We start from the raw sequence: 24,121 nt of genomic DNA, 5'->3' as shown, positions 1-24,121 counted from the left end.
AATTTACTGGTCCTTTTTTAAATGGCTTTTTTCACTCGTATAGGTTCCAATACGGGTAATAACATGATTCCAGTGTAAATGATGTTTGTTCAATACCATGGACAAAGAAAAGGTCAATGAAATAAATAGAGAAACATAATCACTAACACAACCGAATAATGGAAACAATGATGATAAAATAGGAAGCATGAATATTATGTTTAAAGTGAGATAATTCATACGTACAAATTAACAAACTTGCGAGGGACCTCCAAAGAAAAGATTGACTATCGACAGTTGCGCGTGTTACCGTCGAGAGGTAAATCCAAAATGAAGTAGGGAGGCAGCGGTGACTGGGGATATGGACGGGTGGTCCTTGCTACATATGCATATACATACGTTCTTTAACGCTGGCATTGCGCGCAATTTTATGAATGATGTATTTGAACACCTGGCAACATTAATAATTCCATCGAGTCGTTCATCCTTCATCATAAAAAGTGTTTTGTTGTCAAGTTTAAACAGGTCTCATGTCTGTTGTAGGTTCTGCTGGCATTGAATGATGACCTCGACCCTACATCTGATCAGAGTAGGAGCGAACAGCAACAGAATAATGACCGCAACACCCAGATCTGATCAGAGTAAGAGCGTACAGACACAGAGTGATGACCCCGACCCCCAGATCTGATCAGAGTATGAGCGTACAGACACAGAATGATGACCCCGACCCCCAAATCTGATCAGAGTAAGAGCGTACAGACACAGAATGATGCCCCCGACCCCAGATCTGATCAGAGTATAAGCATACAGACACAGAATGATGACCCCGACCCCAGATCTGATCAGAGTATAAGCATACAGACACAGAATGATGACCCCGACCCCAGATCTGATCAGAGTAAGAGCGTACAGACACAGAATGATGACCCCGACCCCAGATCTGATCAGAGTATGAGCGTACAGACACAGAATGATGACCCCCACCCCAGATCTGATCAGAGTATGAGCGTACAGACACAGAATGATGACCCCGACCCCCAGATCTGATCAGAGTAAGAGCGTACAGACACAGAATGATGACCCCGACCCCAGATCTGATCAGAGTATGAGCGTACAGACACAGAATGATGACCCCGACCCCCAGATCTGATCAGAGTATGAGCGTACAGACACAGAATGATGACCCCGACCCCCAGATCTGATCAGAGTATGAGCGTACAGACACAGAATGATGACCCCGACCCCCAGATCTGATCAGAGTATGAGCGTACAGACACAGAATGATGACCCCGACCCCCAGATCTGATCAGAGTATGAGCGTACAGACACAGAATGATGACCCCGACCCCCAGATCTGATCAGAGTATGAGCGTACAGACACAGAATGATGACCCCGACCCCCAGATCTGATCAGAGTATGAGCGTACAGACACAGAATGATGACCCCGACCCCCAGATCTGATCAGAGTATGAGCGTACAGACACAGAATGATGACCCCGACCCCCAGATCTGATCAGAGTATGAGCGTACAGACACAGAATGATGACCCCGACCCCCAGATCTGATCAGAGTATGAGCGTACAGACACAGAATGATGACCCCGACCCCCAGATCTGATCAGAGTATGAGCGTACAGACACAGAATGATGACCCCGACCCCCAGATCTGATCAGAGTATGAGCGTACAGACACAGAATGATGACCCCGACCCCCAGATCTGATCAGAGTATGAGCGTACAGACACAGAATGATGACCCCGACCCCCAGATCTGATCAGAGTATGAGCGTACAGACACAGAATGATGACCCCGACCCCCAGATCTGATCAGAGTATGAGCGTACAGACACAGAATGATGACCCCGACCCCCAGATCTGATCAGAGTATGAGCGTACAGACACAGAATGATGACCCCGACCCCCAGATCTGATCAGAGTATGAGCGTACAGACACAGAATGATGACCCCGACCCCCAGATCTGATCAGAGTATGAGCGTACAGACACAGAATGATGACCCCGACCCCCAGATCTGATCAGAGTATGAGCGTACAGACACAGAATGATGACCCCGACCCCCAGATCTGATCAGAGTATGAGCGTACAGACACAGAATGATGACCCCGACCCCCAGATCTGATCAGAGTATGAGCGTACAGACACAGAATGATGACCCCGACCCCCAGATCTGATCAGAGTATGAGCGTACAGACACAGAATGATGACCCCGACCCCCAGATCTGATCAGAGTATGAGCGTACAGACACAGAATGATGACCCCGACCCCCAGATCTGATCAGAGTATGAGCGTACAGACACAGAATGATGACCCCGACCCCCAGATCTGATCAGAGTATGAGCGTACAGACACAGAATGATGACCCCGACCCCCAGATCTGATCAGAGTATGAGCGTACAGACACAGAATGATGACCCCGACCCCCAGATCTGATCAGAGTATGAGCGTACAGACACAGAATGATGACCCCGACCCCCAGATCTGATCAGAGTATGAGCGTACAGACACAGAATGATGACCCCGACCCCCAGATCTGATCAGAGTATGAGCGTACAGACACAGAATGATGACCCCGACCCCCAGATCTGATCAGAGTATGAGCGTACAGACACAGAATGATGACCCCGACCCCCAGATCTGATCAGAGTATGAGCGTACAGACACAGAATGATGACCCCGACCCCCAGATCTGATCAGAGTATGAGCGTACAGACACAGAATGATGACCCCGACCCCCAGATCTGATCAGAGTATGAGCGTACAGACACAGAATGATGACCCCGACCCCCAGATCTGATCAGAGTAAGAGCGTACAGACACAGAATGATGACCCCGACCCCCAGATCTGATCAGAGTATGAGCGTACAGACACAGAATGATGACCCCGACCCCCAGATCTGATCAGAGTATGAGCGTACAGACACAGAATGATGACCCCGACCCCCAGATCTGATCAGAGTATGAGCGTACAGACACAGAATGATGACCCCGACCCCCAGATCTGATCAGAGTATGAGCGTACAGACACAGAATGATGACCCCGACCCCCAGATCTGATCAGAGTATGAGCGTACAGACACAGAATGATGACCCCGACCCCCAGATCTGATCAGAGTATGAGCGTACAGACACAGAATGATGACCCCGACCCCCAGATCTGATCAGAGTATGAGCGTACAGACACAGAATGATGACCCCGACCCCCAGATCTGATCAGAGTATGAGCGTACAGACACAGAATGATGACCCCGACCCCCAGATCTGATCAGAGTATGAGCGTACAGACACAGAATGATGACCCCGACCCCCAGATCTGATCAGAGTATGAGCGTACAGACACAGAATGATGACCCCGACCCCCAGATCTGATCAGAGTATGAGCGTACAGACACAGAATGATGACCCCGACCCCCAGATCTGATCAGAGTATGAGCGTACAGACACAGAATGATGACCCCGACCCCCAGATCTGATCAGAGTATGAGCGTACAGACACAGAATGATGACCCCGACCCCCAGATCTGATCAGAGTATGAGCGTACAGACACAGAATGATGACCCCGACCCCCAGATCTGATCAGAGTATGAGCGTACAGACACAGAATGATGACCCCGACCCCCAGATCTGATCAGAGTATGAGCGTACAGACACAGAATGATGACCCCGACCCCCAGATCTGATCAGAGTATGAGCGTACAGACACAGAATGATGACCCCGACCCCCAGATCTGATCAGAGTATGAGCGTACAGACACAGAATGATGACCCCGACCCCCAGATCTGATCAGAGTATGAGCGTACAGACACAGAATGATGACCCCGACCCCCAGATCTGATCAGAGTATGAGCGTACAGACACAGAATGATGACCCCGACCCCCAGATCTGATCAGAGTATGAGCGTACAGACACAGAATGATGACCCCGACCCCCAGATCTGATCAGAGTATGAGCGTACAGACACAGAATGATGACCCCGACCCCCAGATCTGATCAGAGTATGAGCGTACAGACACAGAATGATGACCCCGACCCCCAGATCTGATCAGAGTATGAGCGTACAGACACAGAATGATGACCCCGACCCCCAGATCTGATCAGAGTATGAGCGTACAGACACAGAATGATGACCCCGACCCCCAGATCTGATCAGAGTATGAGCGTACAGACACAGAATGATGACCCCGACCCCCAGATCTGATCAGAGTATGAGCGTACAGACACAGAATGATGACCCCGACCCCCAGATCTGATCAGAGTATGAGCGTACAGACACAGAATGATGACCCCGACCCCCAGATCTGATCAGAGTATGAGCGTACAGACACAGAATGATGACCCCGACCCCCAGATCTGATCAGAGTATGAGCGTACAGACACAGAATGATGACCCCGACCCCCAGATCTGATCAGAGTATGAGCGTACAGACACAGAATGATGACCCCGACCCCCAGATCTGATCAGAGTATGAGCGTACAGACACAGAATGATGACCCCGACCCCCAGATCTGATCAGAGTAAGAGCGTACAGAAACAGAATGATGGCCTCGACACTATATCTGATTAGAGAACAAGTCTTATAGCTTGAGGATGTTACAGAATCTGAAACATTTTGATATAAAGGTTTAATTGGATATCTTGCAGTGTTTTTGTTTGTGTGAAAATGTTAACACTATGGAATATATATGATTCTTTGTTATGATACATGTTTGATAAACTAATCTGTTTTATTTATATGACCTGAAAAAATAGTGCCATGTGAATCAGTGTCATAAATGTATTTTGTTCTTCGATTCATCATATATTTCGCCTAACATCATTTTAAATATCGAATATTAGCGGTAATGAATTGTCATTATTTTTGCACTCTAGCTATTGCAATTAATAATTCAATGTCGAAAATTCAAAGTTATTAACCGCATATAATATTGATATACTTGTACATAATTGTATATTTTGCAGTGATTTTTCATGATTAGAAAATATGTAAGACATTCTTTCATTTTTTACGATTTATTGGTATTGAACTTACTGACAGTATTTTTGTGTTATGCAGGTTCTAATGGATGTACTCTTCTGAGATTAAAATCACATTCAAGTCTCGTTTTGATCTCGTTTAACGTTATTTTGTGATATTTAACCAATTATGATCAACTTTTGAAGCCAATACGCTCTCCTGAAAAATGTGTCAAAAACCAGATGCCATTTGTTTGTAGAATTGTTTTAAAAGATTCTTTTTAAATGACCAACTCTGCGTCCATTTTGACAATATGTACTTCTTGCACTTCACGAAAGGTCAAAATTACCCTATTTTGACAATAGACAATTGTGAACAAATGTGTTCATTAAACAAAAGGGGTAGGGGTAACTTTAATTGCTTTCCTGAGTTTAAAAAGAAGTTTAGGAAATTTTACTTCCATATTTTTTCTTTTTCTTTTTGCAAACATTCATACATATCTAATAACACACTTCGTATCTATTCGTATCTTGACCGATCATATCACAAAAACAACACAATGACATATTATTCTTTTTGCATGTTCCTACTATGCCATTAACTCATTTTTCCCAAAAAAAGGATATACGAAAAGAGTTTAATACAGGCTATTTTTGACATTTCGGTGGAGTACATCCTTTTCTTTTTACTTGTTGAAGTGTTTTATTTAGGTAATAAATGCTACCATTGTGTTAAAACTATGTTTGTTGTTCATACATTCAGCTTTAGTATTGATATAATTGAAAAAGAAGTACCAGTAGATACATGTGACTTGTACTTCGATCGTTTCTTAATTTTTTACCTTTTCGCACTGAATTCAATTATGGTATATCAAAAAACGTAAGCTTCTAAAATGCATAATGCGTGTTTTTGCACTGAATTTTCATTAATTGTGAGAAAGGTTTACAACCCTGTCAAATTATTTTTTTTACTGAAGATTTATTGTTATGATAGATTCCATCATTCTTTTTCGGACATAAAATAAACCTTTGCAAATTAGTTCCATCTTAGTTTGTACTTTTTTGTCATGCAGTATCCCTTATCTTGAATATTAGCTCTTAGCGTTGTTGATATGCATATTCTAGTGCCATGGCATTGCACTTAATTTTGAAATTTAAATATCAAAAACTTCTATATTGCTCAAGTAATTAAAATATGGTTTATATCAATTATGTAAGATGAACATTTAGAGTTAAATGAAATTGATGTTTTATGCTGATTGGTATTTTAGCTTTATTTTTTGTCGTGTAGTGTGATTCCATTTCTAAATTAGATTTCTTAATTGCTATTGTATTTGATTTAAGTTTGTTATCTAGTGTGTTTTAATGTTGAAATAACATTTTAAGTAACTAAAATTGGAATTGATTTGAAATAAAATCTATATTGTAGAAATATTTGTCATGTGATATATATTTATAAAGCGTTAATTCCCCGTTCGAACTATCCCTCCCGAATATTTATCAATATTTTATGTCAGACAAGCCCTTCGTGTCAATCGAGGAATAAATTAATAAATAGTCGGTTTGCAAATCTTAATGAGACTTGAATATATGTTATCTATAATAAATTACTGTATATATAGGTATCATAGGCGAGCCAATATTAGCACTGGGTCCAAACACACGCGTCATACTTGAAGGCATCCTAAACAGACAACAATCGATCTATAGTGACAACAAGCGTCGCCAACGAATCTTTAAAGTAGATAAAATAAGCGACATCAGACGGAATGTTGTTCATATAACTATATACAAAAGTGTATCTTGAATACTTGAGGTCAAGTGAGTCAATACAGAAATCTTAATAAATGTAGTGACAACAAGGTGCCCAATGAGCCTGCATCGCTCACCTGGTACTAATCTCACAGTTGTAATCTTAAAAGTGAACTAAAATAAAGTAACAAGCAAAACATCGGTGTCTTGACTGAAATTAATTCAAAAGAACCTGTTAAACAATTTAAACACGTTTGACCCCTGTCACCTTGAAAGTCGAACATGGGCATTAAGTTGACCAAACTGTATAGCCCTTCGGTCCTGACTGCTGACAATTAAAAGACGCATTCAACCGTTTTGGCTACCCCGACTGGTCAATAAATAAGGTAAAAAGAGCTGTAATAGAAAAGATAGAAAATAGAACAAGAGGCCCAATGGGCCTGCATCGCTCACCTGTTATTAATCTAACACTTGAAATTTTAAGATTTCATAAGAAACTATTAAAAGATTTAAACATATGACGCCTCTGACCTTGATTGTCGAAAAAGGACATTAGGTTGAAAGTGGATCAAGGTCATTCATTTGAACAAACTTGGAAGTCCTTTATCCCAGCATGCTACAGGCCCAATTTCAGTACCCTGGCCCTTTTGCTTATTGAAAAGAAGTCGCTTGAAGATTTTACGACATTTGACCCCTGTGACCTTGAAAGTTGGTCAAGGGCATTCAGTTGAACAAACTTGATAGTCCTTCATCCCAGCATGCTACAGGCCCAATAACAGTACCCTGGGCCTTTTGGTTATTGAGAAGAAGTTGTTTGAATATTTTATGACATTTGACCCCTTTGACCTTTGAAAGTTGGTCAAGGTCATTCATTTGAACTAACTTGGCAATCCTTCAACCCAGCATGCTACAGGCCGAATTTCAGTACCCTGACCCTTTTGCTTATTGAGAAGAAGTCGCTTGAAGATTTTACAACATTTGACCCCTGTGACCTTGAAAGTTGGTCAAGGTCATTCAGTTGAACAAACTTGATAGTCCTTCATCCCAGCATGCTACAGGCCCAATAACAGTACCCTGGGCCTTTTGGTTATTGAGAAGAAGTCGTTTGAAGATTTTACGATATTAGACCCCTGTTACCTTGAAAGTTGGTCAAGGTCATTCATTTGAACAAACTGGGTAGTCCTTCATTCAAGCATGCTACAGGCCGAATTTCAGTACCCTGGCCCTTTTCCTTATTGAGAAAATGTTGTTTGAAGATTTTAAGACATCTGACCCCAGTGACCTTGAAATTAGGTCAAGGTCATTCATTTGAACAAACTTGGTAGCCCTTCATCCCAGCATGTTACAGGCCCAATATCAGTACCCTGGGCCTTTTGGTTATTGAGAAAAAGTTGTTTGAAGATTTTAAAGACATCTGACACCAGTGACCTTGAAAGTGGGTCAAGGTCATTCATTTGAACAAACTTGGTAGCCCTTCATCCCAGCATGCTACAGGCCCAATATCAGTTCCCTGGGCCTTTTGGTTATTGAGAAGAAGTTGTTTGAAGATTTTAACATATTTAACCCCTGTGACCTTGAATGTGGGTCAAGGTCATTTATTTGAACAAACTTGGTAGCCCTTGATCCCAGCAAGCTACTGGCCAAATATCATCTTCCTAGGCCTTTTGGTTACTGAAAAGAAGTTGTTTAAAGCAAAAAGTTGACGCCGGACAGACGGACGACGGACGGACGACGGACGCTGCACCATAACATAAGCTCACTTGCCCTTCCGGCAGGTGAGCTAAAAACGAGACAGAAGAAAAGTAATGAGATCCAAACCAAAAGCAAAGGTTGGGTCACTATACCCTTCGTGAAGGGAACATCTGAGGCGTTGGCACGGGTGATCAGGAAACACCATTTCAGCACCCCAATGAGCTTCCTGTCTGACAACCCTCAGATAGTTTAATACTGGTGCACCCCAAAGACAAGACTGACATTTTAGACAAAACAGGAGTTGTATATCAAATTCCATGCAAACATTGTCAGCGGTCATAAATAGGTGAAACTGGGAGAAAATTTGGTATACGTCTGAAGGAACATCAAAAAGACGTAGAGAAAATGAACAACATCACATTCACCAGATCCACACGCAAACATCCGCCACTCGATCAGTACAATAAATTGGCATTAACAGATCACGCTTACACCAAAAATCACATCGTCAATTGGGACAATGCCAAGATAGTTGAAAGGGAACAACACACAAAAACGAGACAAATCAAAGAAGCAATCAAAATTAGGAAAACTCGGAACATGAACAGAGACAAAGGGGGACACCAGCTGTATGACCCGATACTGTCATAACAGGGGAGGGGGCAAGACCTACACCCTACCGGTAACCTATCTGATGCCGCGTGTATTCGGTCTTTGCGTATTGCAGAGTTATCTTCTCTTTGGAGCAGGTATTGATTGTTACGTCACTTGTTTGTGAGAGGAACATCATCAATTTTTGAGAAAACGACGTAATTTTCTCACACAGACCAATGACGTAACAATCAATACCTGCTCTCAAGAGAAGATAACTCTGCAATAAGCTCCCTATCGATAGGCGGAATGTCTCGGGTCGAGTGACATGAAAAATATACAATTTCATCAAATCGTGAATAATTCCAATCTCTCACTCAGTCATAGCTAGCTTGACAAAGGGATCAGTCAGTTGCGACACGTTTAATATGTACATTGTGTAAAAAGTAAAACTTTGATATCACATATTTCCAAACTGATGAATCTTATTGAAGACATTATCCTGGTACGTTTAGTATTATTTGGAAGATGTTTTTTGAGACATCTGACCCCTGTGACCTTGAATATAAGTCAAGGTCATTCATTTAAACAAATTTGGAATCCCTTTATCTTAGCATGTTACTGACCAAATATCATCATCTTGGACCTTTAAATTATTCCGAAGTGGTGTAAAGATTTCAACATATTTCACCCACCCCCGTGACCTTGAATATGGTTAAGTCATTCTTGTAAACAAAGCTAGAAGTCTTTTATGCAAGCATTCTTCTGGAAAGCTATCTTTACCCTAGACCTTTTGGTTAATATAAGACAACATATTTGACCCCTGTGACCTTTGATATGAGTAAAGGTCATTCATGTAATTCAACTTAGAAGCGATTAATATCAGCATGCTTTTGCCAAAATATCATCACTCTAGACCTTTAAGTTAATCAGAAGAAGTGTTTTTAAGACAACTGACCCATGTGACCTTTGAATATCGGCGAAGGCCATTTCTTTGAACAAACTCGTCAGCCCTTCATCCCTAAGTAAACACGGTGGTGTGACCTTTGACACACCTCACCACTAATAAGTCTTGGACCCAGGAACCAAGCCACAACTGTCTGACTCAAAGCCTGTAATACGTTATGGATTGTTTGACACACATATTGTTTCTTTATAAGACCACACAAGATACCAAGTTCAGACAATGAAATGTAAGTCGTCTAAATCATCCATAACAGAAACAAGGCATGGAATGTAGAGGAACTGATCCTCTATTGATGTAGAGGAACAAATGCTGTAACTGTTCCTCAGCACATACTCCAACCTTGTTTTACATTCCTCTTCACCAAGATGGTCGATATCAGAGCCTGCACTGGCCATGGTAAGGCTAAATGACGACAGGACATGACTTAAGTCCAAGGAGTCATTTATCATCTGACCTGATCGGTCTTTAACCCTTTCACCACTGTAGACCACAATGGACTCATCCAGATCAATGCATGGTAGAGTCTACTAAAGTTACATGGGGATTATAGGTAGCTGGCTGGTTGACATAAACTTTGTGTAAGCGTTATTGACATCATTTTCCATGTCATGTGGAGTGCTTGCATCATTAGGTTCACCAAACTCAAGATGCCATTAGTCTTCAGGTAACCTTTTCCGCATATTTTACTTTCTTCAGATAAAAGTAATTATCAGCAGTCAGTTTCTGGTGAGTTAGAAACACATGTCGCATGTGAACTCCAAGACCCTTGAGATAGATCTTTCAATCTGGTTTTGCAACCAAGACTGAAGCAAACATCTACCATCGCTTCAGATTTGTCAGACTTACTAAGATATCAGAGCAACATGTAAGACAGTAATCAATGAGGGATATCCAACATAAATGTTAGTGAGCTTGCTGCAAAATGGTAGCCTACAGACACTGTGTACTTCAGACAATATCTCACATGAGGAGTCAGACAAGGTTGTCGTCTCTTGCTTTACTTGTTTGAAATGAAATATATAAATTAATGTAATATTAATTTGTTTCCTTTTTAAACAGGAAAAGACAAAAAATAATCATGTGTATGCAAATTTTGTTATTGAGATTATTTCTTTTTTTTAATTTTTTTTTCATTTTCAGATTTTTTCAATTCAGTATAGTCTTCTATCTGTGTATCTTTCATTCCGAAAAAATATTTCCTAAACGATATTACCGATGGGTACTTAAAATAGATTTGCGCCATTTTGTTTAGGGACCCTCTGTCTCTTACAATTGCTAAATTTTGTATGGGAGTACAGATCTGGATAGCAGAATGTCGCTTTTGACAGTCTCGAGCCTGAAAATAAACAGAGTGAATGCCCCCTTTTTTTTTTCATACTGTGTTTTTTTCCAAATGTTGGTTACAATGGATTGCTCATAACACTATTTCTTGTTCAAACTATATGTGTTTTGTATCATCATGAGCTACATCTACATGAATGGTTGTACTTTGTCATCTGCAAGTCAGAAACAGAGAAACTTTTTCAACTTTTCAAAAACAACTACAGTTAATCAAAATCAACTACAGTAAAACCACGATATAATGCCCCTCGTTTCATTTGTCACATCGTTAACCGCCAACATGTTTCCACGTCCCTTTTTCTTGTTTTCTTAAAAAAAACTCCTTTATACATTTCACTCAATTTATCACCAAATCTCTTTATAACGAAAACATTTATCTGGACAAAAGGTGGCAGTATAACAAGGTTTTACTGTATTCATTATATAATAATTACTTTATACATTTCTCCTATTTATCACCAAACCCTTTTATAACGATAAAATTTCTCTGAACAAATGGTGGCAGTTTAAAGATGTTTTATTGTACATGCTTATAATGTAGCCTACGGGTCAGACTTACTGGTGATGGTCAAAGTAACACTCCGTATAGAAATATTAGTAATTTATTTCAAAATAAAAGAGACCAAACCTTGAAGTACACACTTGGAGTAACACTATTACAAAAACAAGTAGATGTAAGAGAGAAAATGCTTTGTTTTCTGTGTTTAAAGATTATTTTTCAATAATATAGAAATATGATATTACAGTATCTACATATATACCAGAGGAATTTTATTCCCCATGAACTCAACAGGTGTTTCTTTCATCATTTGTTTGAACAGATAAAAATCTATTGACATGAAATGAGAAAACTCTCCAGTAATTCATCGATGGTTTTTATATTTTCTTCAATTTCGGAAAACAATAAATGCAATGGAATCATAATGAAGGTATTGTGATTTATTCACAAGGAGACAAACACGAACATAGTTCAGCCTCCCAAAACACACACGCATGCGTCTTGCACACAGGAGAGGCCGTCCTTAAATGACCATAGCTGTTGATAGGAGGTTAAACAATGCTAAACCAAACAATTAATACAAATGTGTCACATTTAAACCTTCTTTATAATCTTTTAACTCATTCACCCCTGAAGACACATTTGAACTCTTCCAATTCAAAGGTTGGAATCGTTCATTACGAAACTTCAGGGTCGAATAAGTAAAAATAATCATGAAACTCCCTGGTTGGGTCAAACAAAGTGAACATAGGTTATAGAAAAAATAATACAATTATATATATACATTTTTACTCCAGATTTAAATCTTAACTATGGCTGACAGACTTCCCACTGACTCCAAAAAACATTCCTACAATATTTGGTCAAAACACACTGGAAGTTTTGATAATCTCACTACTTTGTACTGGAAGGTTATTATGACATGTACACAAATCGAAACACTAAACAGATAAACATCATACAAACTTGCAGTCAGATTCTTATACGAGTATGAAAAAACCCCAAAAGGTTTAAATTTCCTAAATGTTTTTTTTTTTACAAATGTTAACTCGAGGTGATTTTTTGCACCTTCAAATGTTTAAAAGTTATGGCCTGGACAAGATCAATCTGATTAAAATCATATGTTACATGGCTTCGTTAACTTCGTACTACGCCTGAACATCTGAGTGTGCCGCGGTCAGGGTCACGTTCAGGTGACCTTTATATTTATAAATACTCAATAAGTTTTGACCAATCAGAAACCCTCTTTCAAAAGGGCGCTCGGAGTTGAAACAAATATGGCGGACATTGATGAGAATGATGCAAAAGTTCTGAAGTTACTTGAGATTGAATAATCTGAAACCAGAACAGAAAAAGATATTCAAAGCTTTATTAGAGAAGAAAGACTGTATGGCGGTGTTGCCTACGCAATTATTCCCCAATTGGTACGTTTTCCTTGGCGTCGTAGAAACGTCAGTTCCTGCCGCCATATTTGTTTTGAAAAACTAATCTGTTCGATACCCCTCGCTATTTATCTATCAACCATGATATTCCGGTTCGCTGGCAAACTTTTGCCAGCGCGCCTCTGATTGGTTCATCTAAAGGTCACTTGAATGTGACCCTGACCGCAACACATGCAGATGTTCAGGCGGAGCCATGTAACAGATGATTTTAATCAGATTGGGACAAGATATTCCTTAAAACTTTGCACTTATTTGACCTTTAACCTCAAGGTCAAGGTCAAAGTGACCTAAGGACAGTGCACTGAACATGGTCTGTGGGTGATACAGATATATTGCAAGTTTTATCAGGAATTCTTTAACTTACCACTTATTTGACCTTATTATTAGTGGAACTGCCCACTGCTAAATTATAAAACGCATATATGAAGGAGTTCTAATTGTAACGGGGACAGATGTCCTCAAACTGACTCCATAGTCCCAAATGGTGCTTGGATAGAGTTTACAATGCCATCATATACTTGCATACTAAGTTTAAGCAAAACTAGACACAGCCGTTGGCATCACCTTGGCGTACACCTTTAAATGTTTGAAACAATCAGGTTTTTTTTCTAACCTTGACCTTCAAGTAAAGGCCGCAGTGATCTAAAGACACTGCATTGCACATAATCTGTAGATGATGCAGTTTTACTGCAAGTTTCATCAATATTTCTTTAATGGTTTAGAAGTTACAGTATGGACAAGATCGATGTTCCTGAACAATTTGCACATATTTGACTGTTGACCTTGGGGTCTAGGTCACAATGAACTAATGATAGTGCACTGCACATCGTCTATGGGTGATGCAGGTATACTTGAAGTTGCATCAAGATATATTTAACCAGCACCAGAAGAACCAGTACTAACACAATATGTCTCCCTTTAATCGAAGGGGATACATAATAATTCTTCATCCTTATTTGAAAATGAGTATGTGTATAACCATTGTTTATGCCTGCTCACCCATACTTTAATTTTCAACTGTAATAAATACTTGAACTTGAACAAAATCTAACAGGAGCTAAAAGATTCATGGAAACAAAAAGGTGTCTTTACAGTTACAACAAGCACATATAGAATTGTTCTACAACGTTACCAATGATGATCAAACCAAGCATTCTGAGAAGGTAAAATAATAGTTATAAACTATTTTGGGCCAAGCGAACATATCACAGATACTTTGGTACAATATATATGTATATAATGGAATGTATTTATATTCACAACTTACATAAATGTCATTCCCATTTGTAATGTTCTGGGTCCGGTTGATCAACCTTAACGAGTCAATAACAAAAAAATTTGGAACACAATTTTTTTTAGAACGCTGAATTTAAAAGTTTACAGATCATTTTTTTGTATCTGTATCTGATAATTAAAATCAAATAAAAAAAATACTGTTTCAAAATTTTGTGTTAAGTCCTTATGCTAGTTTGGCTTTAAACAACGGGACCCAGGTATGGCAACTTGAATTAGACATACAGGTTTATAAACGATTATTTTTTTCCAATAATACTTGATCAATTTGACCAAAATCTAAATATAGATCAACATCAATATGATTTTAAGTTGAAAAAAAAATAATGTATTTTTATTTTTATAATTCAATGTCATGAGAATGCATTTGAAATTCAATATTTTGTTAACAAATTTGACATTTATTATCACTAAATGTGTAAGAGAATATTGAAAAATCTCTCAATTGTTCTGATAAATGCATAAGGAGTTCACACTTGAGCGATTCCCTTTCCAACAAAACTTAATATTTATTATCATACAATTGAGTTGTAATGTTCTACTCCATATCCTACTCAATATCAGCCCTCGACCAATATTAGCCCTCGAGCCTCCAGACCCTTGGGCTTATACAGAGTAGGATATGGAAATGGTCATATGATAACCTAATGCCATCTTTGTATTTATACAAAACGCTGATATAAATGGCTGTTTGGAATGATACAGCGTTAATACACAAAATTTACAAAGTTTTGTGATAGCTAAGGTAATCACTGAGTATCTTGTCAACACAATGTTAAGCTGTAGGACAAATTTGTCTGGAATACAATTTATACACTGCAGACATATTTTAGGATGACCGTGATGACAATGCTATTTTTACAGTCTTTTTCACAAATAGGTAAAAAAGACACAGGGCAAATTATCATTACTCTTAACTTAACGAATCTTTAAAATATTTTGGCATACGGTCAAACTTCTATAAATCAAACTTTAAAGATTCAAATTTTTCGTCGTGTCAAATTTATAGCAAATTCCCGATTTTTTCCATTATATAACACTACTAACGTTCTATTCATTAATCAAACTTTTATTGGTCAAATTTTTCGCTGTTTCAAAGCATAATCCAGGTCCAATCGTTCTGAAAACATTGAAAATTACAACTTATAAATCAAACTGAAACAAATTATCTGTAAATTGCATTGAAATGTAAACGTAAGCATATGTCAAAGAAAATGACATTAACGACTCGTGTTTATTTTTATAGAATATGTTGTAAACATACTTGTGAGTTTAAAAAAATATATAACTGGTTGCCATATAATTTGTTTTTCACGTCTCAAAATCACTTAAACAAGGTATGACATTTAATTTGTTGTTCAACATTCATGAGTCAAAGTCCCAATGATTCAAATTTTTCCAGATGGTCACACAAAGTTAAAAAATCAAAGTTTGACTGTATTTGACCCCTGTATCCTCGAAAATAGTTTAAGTTATTTTATTGAAACAAATTTGATCATGATCATCAGAGCCATAGGAAACTTATTATTACACAAAACTTTTGAAATTTTACAGGGATTCAATTAAAGATTTCTGTACATTTGACCTCTGTGACCTTCAAAGTAGGTCAAAGTCATTTGATTAAAAAAAAATGATTGCCCTTCATTTCAAAAACCTAAAATAGGGTGAATATCATTACTCTGAACAATCTTTAGAAGAAAATTGTTGAAAACTGTTTTAAAAATTTGGCTGCAGTTAACTAGAAAGCAAGTCAAGGTCACCTGAACTCTGAACAAATTTTACACCCTCTTGTAGAATATCGGCATGATAATAATGCCAGGACAAATTTGTTGAAGGACAAAATGTCAATAACTTAACTGAAACTACCTTTGTCACTTTGTGAACAAATGAGTTAAATTTCTGTGTTAAACACAGATAGTTTGTGACATACAAAAATATTATTATCATGATATTTAAGGTATTGGCTGGATCATACATAGTACTGTCTACCGGGAAATTTTTGTCGCTTTTAATTTTTCGCCATCCGTAATGAGGGTGAATTATCACACCACTGAAAATAACTACACAACATGCTATACATAGGAATAACATGTTAATGATGAAATTCCATCTGCAAAAAAATGGATTCTACCAGTTAAGGGTGAAATGTGACTGGGCGAACGTTTCCCGGCATTTCGTCGAGTAATTCGTCGAGTATATATAGCACTTTGTGGTAGAATGATGACATCATCAGATGTTGCTGTGATGTCATCTCAAAACACGGTGATCCTGTCTCTGCGCGTGGAGAAGAGGTCATCGTCCAAGGTCAATAGAACCTACAACAGATGGGTGACGTGTGTGTTAACTGGAAAAAATTGTTTTGCCTGTTCACTAAGCAGAAATAAAATGGCAGGGAGCAACAGTTGTTCCATATGACTTTCTCATGCTGTCCAAGGTTATGATAAAGACTTCATGTTGCGTCACAGCTATAAGTGTTCTCTACTGTATATATAAATTGCAAGACAAATATTTCAATACACTGGTGCTGCAATATTGTTTCCCATTCCTATGCAGGGTTCTCCCCACGCCATTTAGCTGATACGGAGCCTGGCAGTTGCATGGTGGTGTGTGCCTCATTCCCTGCTAAATTTGATATGGTATTGTTGAGCATATGCTACAGTGCTGTGCTGTGCCCATCTTGAACGTCCGTTGCAAATGATATATATCAGTGTAAAAAACATTCTGGGGAGAACTCTGCAATAAATCGGACATCATAGCCTCGGATGAAGGTGCTAGGTGAGTACAAACTGTCCCGTTTATTACTTACCAGAAAAGACATAAACATGGCAATGGCCGACAGGAAATGCCAGACGTCATGGGCATCGTAGAAATCTAGTAACATACAGCTTTTGTTTCCCTTTCTGGACTGCGATGGAGTCAGCTACAGAGAGACAAAGATACTCTTTTTGTTTATCTGTTGGATTAAAAGTCTTGTCGACAGTAAATTTATCTTGTAGTAACTTTTGATTTACCCTTTCACCACTGTAAAACAACATGGACTCATCCAGATCAATGCATGGTAGAGTTTACTAAAGTTACATAGGGGTGAAAGAGTTAAAATTCCATACAGCTTGGTTTGAGAATGTCCTTTCCGATAAAGGTTACTGTTAACTCCTTGAGAAATAGTGGTAAAAAACTTGAACTGTCAAAATGAAAGATGGCTGCCATAAGACAATTTCTATATCCTACTCTGTATCAGCCCTCAACCAGTATATCACTCAGCCCTCAGGCCTCGGGCCCGACAGGCTGATATTGGTGTCTCAGGTTGATACGGAGTAGAATATGGAAATGGCCTTCCTCTAAATATCACAGAAAAACAAATCCTTATACCCTTATTCACCACCCTTACGGTAAATATTAGACAAGTACAGCTGATATGAGGAACAACTGCCTCAAGCTTACTTATATCATGATCAGTACATACCTGCCAGGACGTTAGATGAGCGAAGAAAAAGTAGAGTGCCATGCACCAGAATACGGTGGCTGTTAGGATGCACATGACTGCTAAAGGGTGTATCTTCTCTTTATACCTCAACTTAAACACAAACAAACCTCAGTTATACACATGTCTGATGTCATGTTTCTAAATTTAGATCTGAATAAAGTGGCAATGTTGACAAGTATACGTACAACATAAAAAAGTTTATTTTATTAATTTCTTAAAAGCTCATGTTGTGAAATAAATCACAAACCCAGTGTTATAATCGGTATTTTACAATAACATGAAATGTAATATACAAATAAAAGACTCTTGTCTAGGTCAATATTACTATCAGGCTCATATAACAACATGCATACTGACCTCGATAAAAATCCATAACTAATAAGTATTATATGGTATTTTAATATATATCTAACAGTTAATCAAGTGTGATCAATCTTGCTTTCCAACAGGAAATATTCTAACAGATTCATGTCCCTAATCAGACAAGACACCCATTACTGAGTATTTATTTCGGAACAACTTACCTTCATTATAATGTAGAAGAGAGAGTACAACAGTAAATTGCCTATGAAAATTCCTAGCAGGTAACTGGCAAAATCTGACGGCCTAGTCACTGCTCCGTATATCGCACTGCAAGGCAAGGTTAAAGGTCAATGACGATTCACATATTTGTAACAGGAGAAGAAATACGTACCGCCAGACCAGTGATCGAATGTGGGGCCCTCAAAACTCTAAACGGACACTCTATCAATTGAGTTACCTGGTAACCGACGATTGGCCCAGTCCAGTTCTGCCACATTCTTCCCTCCTTTTTCTAATTCTTCACCCCCTAAGACACAACTATTTACAACCCAGGTTCGGGTATCTCCTTTGTGCCAGGTGAGCTAATAAAAGCTCATTTAAAAACAAGCCGAAAATTGAGAAATGCACTACATTCTTGTACAACAAACCAGAAGCAATTTAACTGTGGTCTGAGGCAAGCTAATTAGAATCATGGTAATCATGTTGACCTACACTACTACAGAAAAATATTGTAACTCCAGCCATCTTAGACATGGTTGCCATGGTAATGCATTACTACAGCAAAAATAAGTTGTGGTAGCCATGGTAATCATAATATTTCAGTGAATCAAAATATTGGTAGCCTGGTTCTCCAGTTACTATGGAACAAAACTGAGCTGTGGTTGCTATGGTAACCATACTATTTCAGCCAATCATGATCAGAGTTATAAACTTATAGCCACCCATTGCTTCAACTAATGGGATATATGGTAAGTCTTCATTACTATAAAAGATTTGTCTGCTGGATATAACCGAACTACTCGGTAGTGAAGCGGACATAAAACCACTCAAACAAACATTAATAAAGATCAGTGCAGGAGCTTTTATCAGAAATTTACACTTGTTGTTATTATCTATAATTACACAACTTTCATTCTACAGGATTCAATCCTGAATATTTCAACTACTTACAAACTCCAGTTCAGTACATTCCCTATAAAGAGGATTACCAGTCTATCCTGAATAAAAAAAAACAACAACATTGTAGTAAATATACAAATGTATGAGTAAAATATCCAAACAAGACACAAGAAAAGTTTAGTAAGAAATATACTTTTAACTTTTTAACCACTATCAGGCTATGGAACTTTAGTAAACGCTACCATGTATTGGTCTGGTTGAGTCCATTATAGTCTACAGTGGTGAAAGGGTTCAAAGCATGAAAATATGATTTTACAGTGAAAATAGAACTGACGCTTACTTCAGTAACAAATAATCATGTTTTTACCATTTTCAAACTGAACTAACCGAGCACAGAACAGGGCTAAATGTGAAAATAAAAAATAAAAAATTGCCACTATCGTGATCAATTGTGATGTCAGAGACGTCCTTCTCATGAGACTACCTTAAAAAAAATTCCTGTGTTATTTAAGTGATTTCAGAGACAAATACTTGGGTTTCCCGAGGGAGGACGTCTCTTAATACAACGTGGAACATGATTAAAAGTTAATATTACGAACAAGACAACTGCTTATAAACATTTCCTGCATCATCCCAGGAATCTTTCCAGTTACAAAAGATCTACGATTTAGGTGACCATGTTTTTTTACTGACCTTATACATCGGTGTCGTGCAGTGTCCACACTCGTACCGTAGAGATAAATACATCTTTGTTACGATCCCTGTGTCTGAAAAGTAACTGTAGTGTTTAGTACTGCATCAAGTCCCTGTGTATATTGAGTTGTGACGTCATGCGTTAATGTACTATTGAATGATTGAGTTGGTTACTGTGTTTAATACAAAGAGTTGAATCTGAGGTCAACCTTACATTTGGTGATGAGGATGGGATCGTAAGAATTGTGTATGGGGTCTTACAAATTCAGTGCTTAACCCTTTCACCACTGCAGACCATAATGGACTCATCCAGATCAATGCATGGTAGAGTCTACTAAAGTTACATAGGGTTGAAAGGGTTAATAAAGATGGCAAGATTTTATCAGAGACAGGTTTCAATAGACCCTCGAGAGCATGTTTTTGACTCCCCAAAATGAGCTTTGACTCTTTAGTCTGAAAGAACACACTATTTGACATGTATTTTGAACCAATCCAAATTTCAGGGAAAATATTACTGGAATCTGAATGTCTATGCATGATCATAGTTGTATGTCAAGTCTAATACCTTCAGCATGAAATTTCAGTGAGATAGCACTATAAAATAATCCCTTCCTAAACCATCAGTATGAATTATGTTTCAAATCTGATCCAAAAATGATTTTAAATTGCTAACATGTGGCATTGGTCTACAATGTTACAAATATTATGAACAATTCAGTAAGAAACTTTATAAACATCATCCACAAAACTGGTTCTAATCAATATGCATTATTTCTTAAATGATTCGTGTAAATTGTTTTAAATGATAACCATATCGAAAAAATAAACTTACTCATTTTGAAGCGGCCCATGTAGTATATATAGACACTGAGGATAAGGGAGGCAAGCATGTCAACGAGGGCGAACAGGATCCAGAAAATGTTTGTACCGTATACCTAAAAACATAGTACATTTTCATTACTACAAACAGGGTTACAGAGTATAAGTACCATATACCTACATACATTACAAAAGTCCACAACGGCTAACAGAGTTTCAAATATTATAGGTATTTTGCAAATTAGTCAACTCAGATTTTGGGGATTTAGAAAATTATGATCATGTCAAGTCAGGATATACTCATCACACTTGTAAAAGATGTGCATTGATTAGTTTGCCTTACAAGCGTCAGTTATAGGGAATTTCCCATTAGCTCAGCGGTAGAGCATTGGGCCGGAATGACAAGGGTCGCGGGTTTGAGCCCCAGCGACGGCACTATCTTTATCACTATTCCCTGTCCTACTACAGACTGCATTGTGCCGTTGACCCTCTCCGTTCAAGGTAGGAGAACCCTTGGTGGAGAGTCAAAGAACATGGGTAGATGTTAGAAAAAAGGGGGGAATAGTGTAAAAGATGTGCATTGATTAGTTTGCCTTACAAGCGTCAGCTATAGGGAATTTCCCTTTTGCTCAGCGGTAGAGCATCGGGCCGGAGAGAGAAAAGTCGTAGGTTCGAGCCCCAGCGACGGCACTATCTTTATCACTATTCCCTGTCATACTGCACACTCACTTTAGATGACAGTTTTTAACAAATCATTGACCCAATGACAATGATACTCACCAGGATAAAGAGTTTTAATGTATGCTGATCAAAATGACAACAGTACTCATCGCGATATCGTGTTTTAACGTATGACTGACACAGTGACAACAGTACTCATCACGATATCGTGTTTTAACATATGATGGACACAGTGACAACAGTACTCATCCCGATATCGTGTTTTAACATATGATGGACACAGTGACAACAGTACTTGTCACGATATCGTGTTTAAACGTATGATGGACACAGTGACAACAGTACTCGTCACGATATCGTGTTTTAACGTATGATGGACACAGTGACAACAGTACTCATCACAATATCGTGTTTTAACGTATGATGGACACAGTGACAACAGTACTCATCACGATATCGTGTTTTAACATATGATGGACACAGTGACAACAGTGCTCATCATGATATCGTGTTTTAACGTATGATGGACACAGTGACAACAGTACCCACTGCACTGACAGTTTCTAGAGAGCTGTTATTGCGACATATATATTACAAGTAAAGGGAGATAATCAAATATATTTAGAAAAAGCAACAATCACAGAAAAAGGAAGTATCATGATGAACTCAATGACATACAAATGTAGGTACACATCATGAAAAAAAGTTTAAAACATTATGACAAACACAATGACAACAGTACTAATTTTGTTGACAGTTTTTATCACATGATGAACCCAATGGCAAGGGTATTCATCACAATAACATCTGATGAACCTTGCCATGACAACAAGTTTTTTTGGTCCCAATGACATTGATACTTACTATTATAACAACAGATTTTACATATCATATCAAACCCAATAACAACTATTTACAATGGTAAAGAGTTTCTAACATATAGCATCAACCATATGGCATTGGGATTTTACTCCCCATGGTAATAAGGGCTTTTAAGTCATTCACCCCTAAAATTTCATAATGAATTATTCCAACCTTTGAATTGGAAGAGTTTAAATGATTATGAGTTTTCAGGGGTGAATGCATAACCACATAAGCCCAATGACAACAGTACTCACCACGCCAACAACGGCTATAAATATGACGAAGGCCAAGACAACAGTACTCACCACGCCAACAACGCCTATAAATATGACGAAGGCCATGACAACAGTACTCACCATGCCAACAACGGCTATAAATATGACGAAGGCCATGATAACAGTACTCACCACGCCAACAACGGCTATAAATATGACGAAGGCCATGACACCAGTACTCACCATGCCAACAACGGCTATAAATAAGACGAGGCCATGACAACAGTACTCACCATGCCAACAACGGCTATAAATATGACGAAGGCCATGACAACAGTATTCACCACGCCAACAATGGCTATAAATATGACTAAGGCCATGACAACAGTACTCATCACGCCAACAACGGCTATAAATATGACAAAGGCCATGACAACAGTACTCACCACGCCAACAACAGCTATAAATATGACGAAGGCCATGACGAGGTAGGAAGTGTGAGCTTTGGCGCTGATGTCAGGGTGTCTACTCTGATAGACTCTCAGCATACACAGGCAGGCAATGATGTACATAAAAGAGGTATCTACAAAAATAGAGAAAAAAGCCACTTTAAAAGTTGTATAATTATGTAGGACATTCAAAAGAAGGTTCTCACTCTTTCATCAGTATATCCGGGGTTGGCAGGTATGGCCTCACTACAAATGTTCTTCAGCTGCCCGATTACTTCACTGGAGGGGTAAATACTTATTGATATTCAAAACTAGTATATATAAATACGAGCGAAATTGGGAGAATCGAGAAATTCCTTTCTGGAAAGCAAACGGAAGAACTTACCAAACTGGAAGTTGGAGTAGTTGGGACAGACGTGATAACAGCCACTCATCACCCCCTCCATACACAGAGCCAGCCCCATAGCATACAGTAACCCGTTGTGTTGTGGCAGGCCATATTTCTGTGGAAGAAAGACAGAGCACATTATTAATAGCCTTAAAACATTTCCTGGCGTCCCTGAAAATTGTTTACGAATATTTACTACCCATTACTTAATTGACAAGTTTCATTTCATGTTATTGATACCGCCTAGTGCATAAAGAATAGATCTTTTGATCCATGTGCGACATGTGTGTGAAAGTGACGATTTGTTTCTAAAATATCAGTTTGAAGTGCACTCCGGGCGCGGGTCGCATATTTCCCGCATATTATAGAGGGCCGGAGTTCTGACGTTAATCGACAACAGACCGATATGAAAAAAGTTGATAAAACGTCAGAATAATTCGGACTTACATGGACGCAGGTACAGACAGACAAAAGAATAATTCAATCAAAGGAGAGGTATTATATACATCAGCATTTAATGAATATTCATCTGCCAAATTAAATACAGTCTGGATATAGACAAGCCCTAGGAATATA

At 38.6% G+C, this 24,121-nt stretch overlaps 3 protein-coding genes across 4 annotated transcripts in view; 2 read left to right on the top strand and 1 right to left on the bottom strand.

Moving 5' to 3' along the window:
• LOC110454061 (SID1 transmembrane family member 2-like) overlaps positions 1-4,292 on the top strand; it is a 49,163-nt gene extending 44,871 nt beyond the window's left edge. For both annotated transcript variants that reach the window (XM_021503400.1, XM_021503399.1), the window contains one exon: positions 523-4,292. In XM_021503400.1, the coding sequence (XP_021359075.1) occupies positions 523-615 (93 nt within the window). In that variant the 3' untranslated portion in view covers positions 616-4,292. The remainder of the gene's footprint in view (positions 1-522) is intronic.
• Positions 697-1,026, top strand: LOC110454057 (eukaryotic translation initiation factor 3 subunit A-like). Its single transcript, XM_021503394.1, has one exon. The coding sequence runs from the start codon at positions 697-699 to the stop codon at positions 1,024-1,026; it is 330 nt and encodes a 109-aa protein (XP_021359069.1).
• Positions 4,293-14,881: 10,589 nt separating the features above from the next.
• LOC110454063 (SID1 transmembrane family member 1-like) overlaps positions 14,882-24,121 on the bottom strand; it is a 34,900-nt gene continuing 25,660 nt past the window's right edge. Inside the window, exons 15-23 of the mRNA XM_021503403.1 lie at positions 23,543-23,660; positions 23,155-23,291; positions 20,962-21,064; positions 20,130-20,203; positions 19,488-19,534; positions 18,539-18,644; positions 17,994-18,104; positions 17,337-17,450; positions 14,882-16,845 (exon numbers count right to left, since the gene is read on the bottom strand). Coding sequence (XP_021359078.1) covers positions 16,783-16,845; positions 17,337-17,450; positions 17,994-18,104; positions 18,539-18,644; positions 19,488-19,534; positions 20,130-20,203; positions 20,962-21,064; positions 23,155-23,291; positions 23,543-23,660 — 873 coding nt within the window. The 3' untranslated portion in view covers positions 14,882-16,782. The remainder of the gene's footprint in view (positions 16,846-17,336; positions 17,451-17,993; positions 18,105-18,538; positions 18,645-19,487; positions 19,535-20,129; positions 20,204-20,961; positions 21,065-23,154; positions 23,292-23,542; positions 23,661-24,121) is intronic.

Source organism: Mizuhopecten yessoensis, unplaced genomic scaffold (assembly GCF_002113885.1).
Source record: "Mizuhopecten yessoensis strain PY_sf001 unplaced genomic scaffold, ASM211388v2 scaffold7651, whole genome shotgun sequence".
Classification (NCBI taxonomy): Eukaryota; Metazoa; Mollusca; class Bivalvia; order Pectinida; family Pectinidae; genus Mizuhopecten; species Mizuhopecten yessoensis.
This window is presented reverse-complemented; position numbering and strand designations above follow the sequence as displayed.

What these genes read in the sequence shown, in the direction of transcription:
- LOC110454057 (XM_021503394.1), top strand. Translation starts at nt 697, where the DNA reads ATGACCCCGACCCCCAAATCTGATCAGAGTAAGAGCGTACAGACACAG.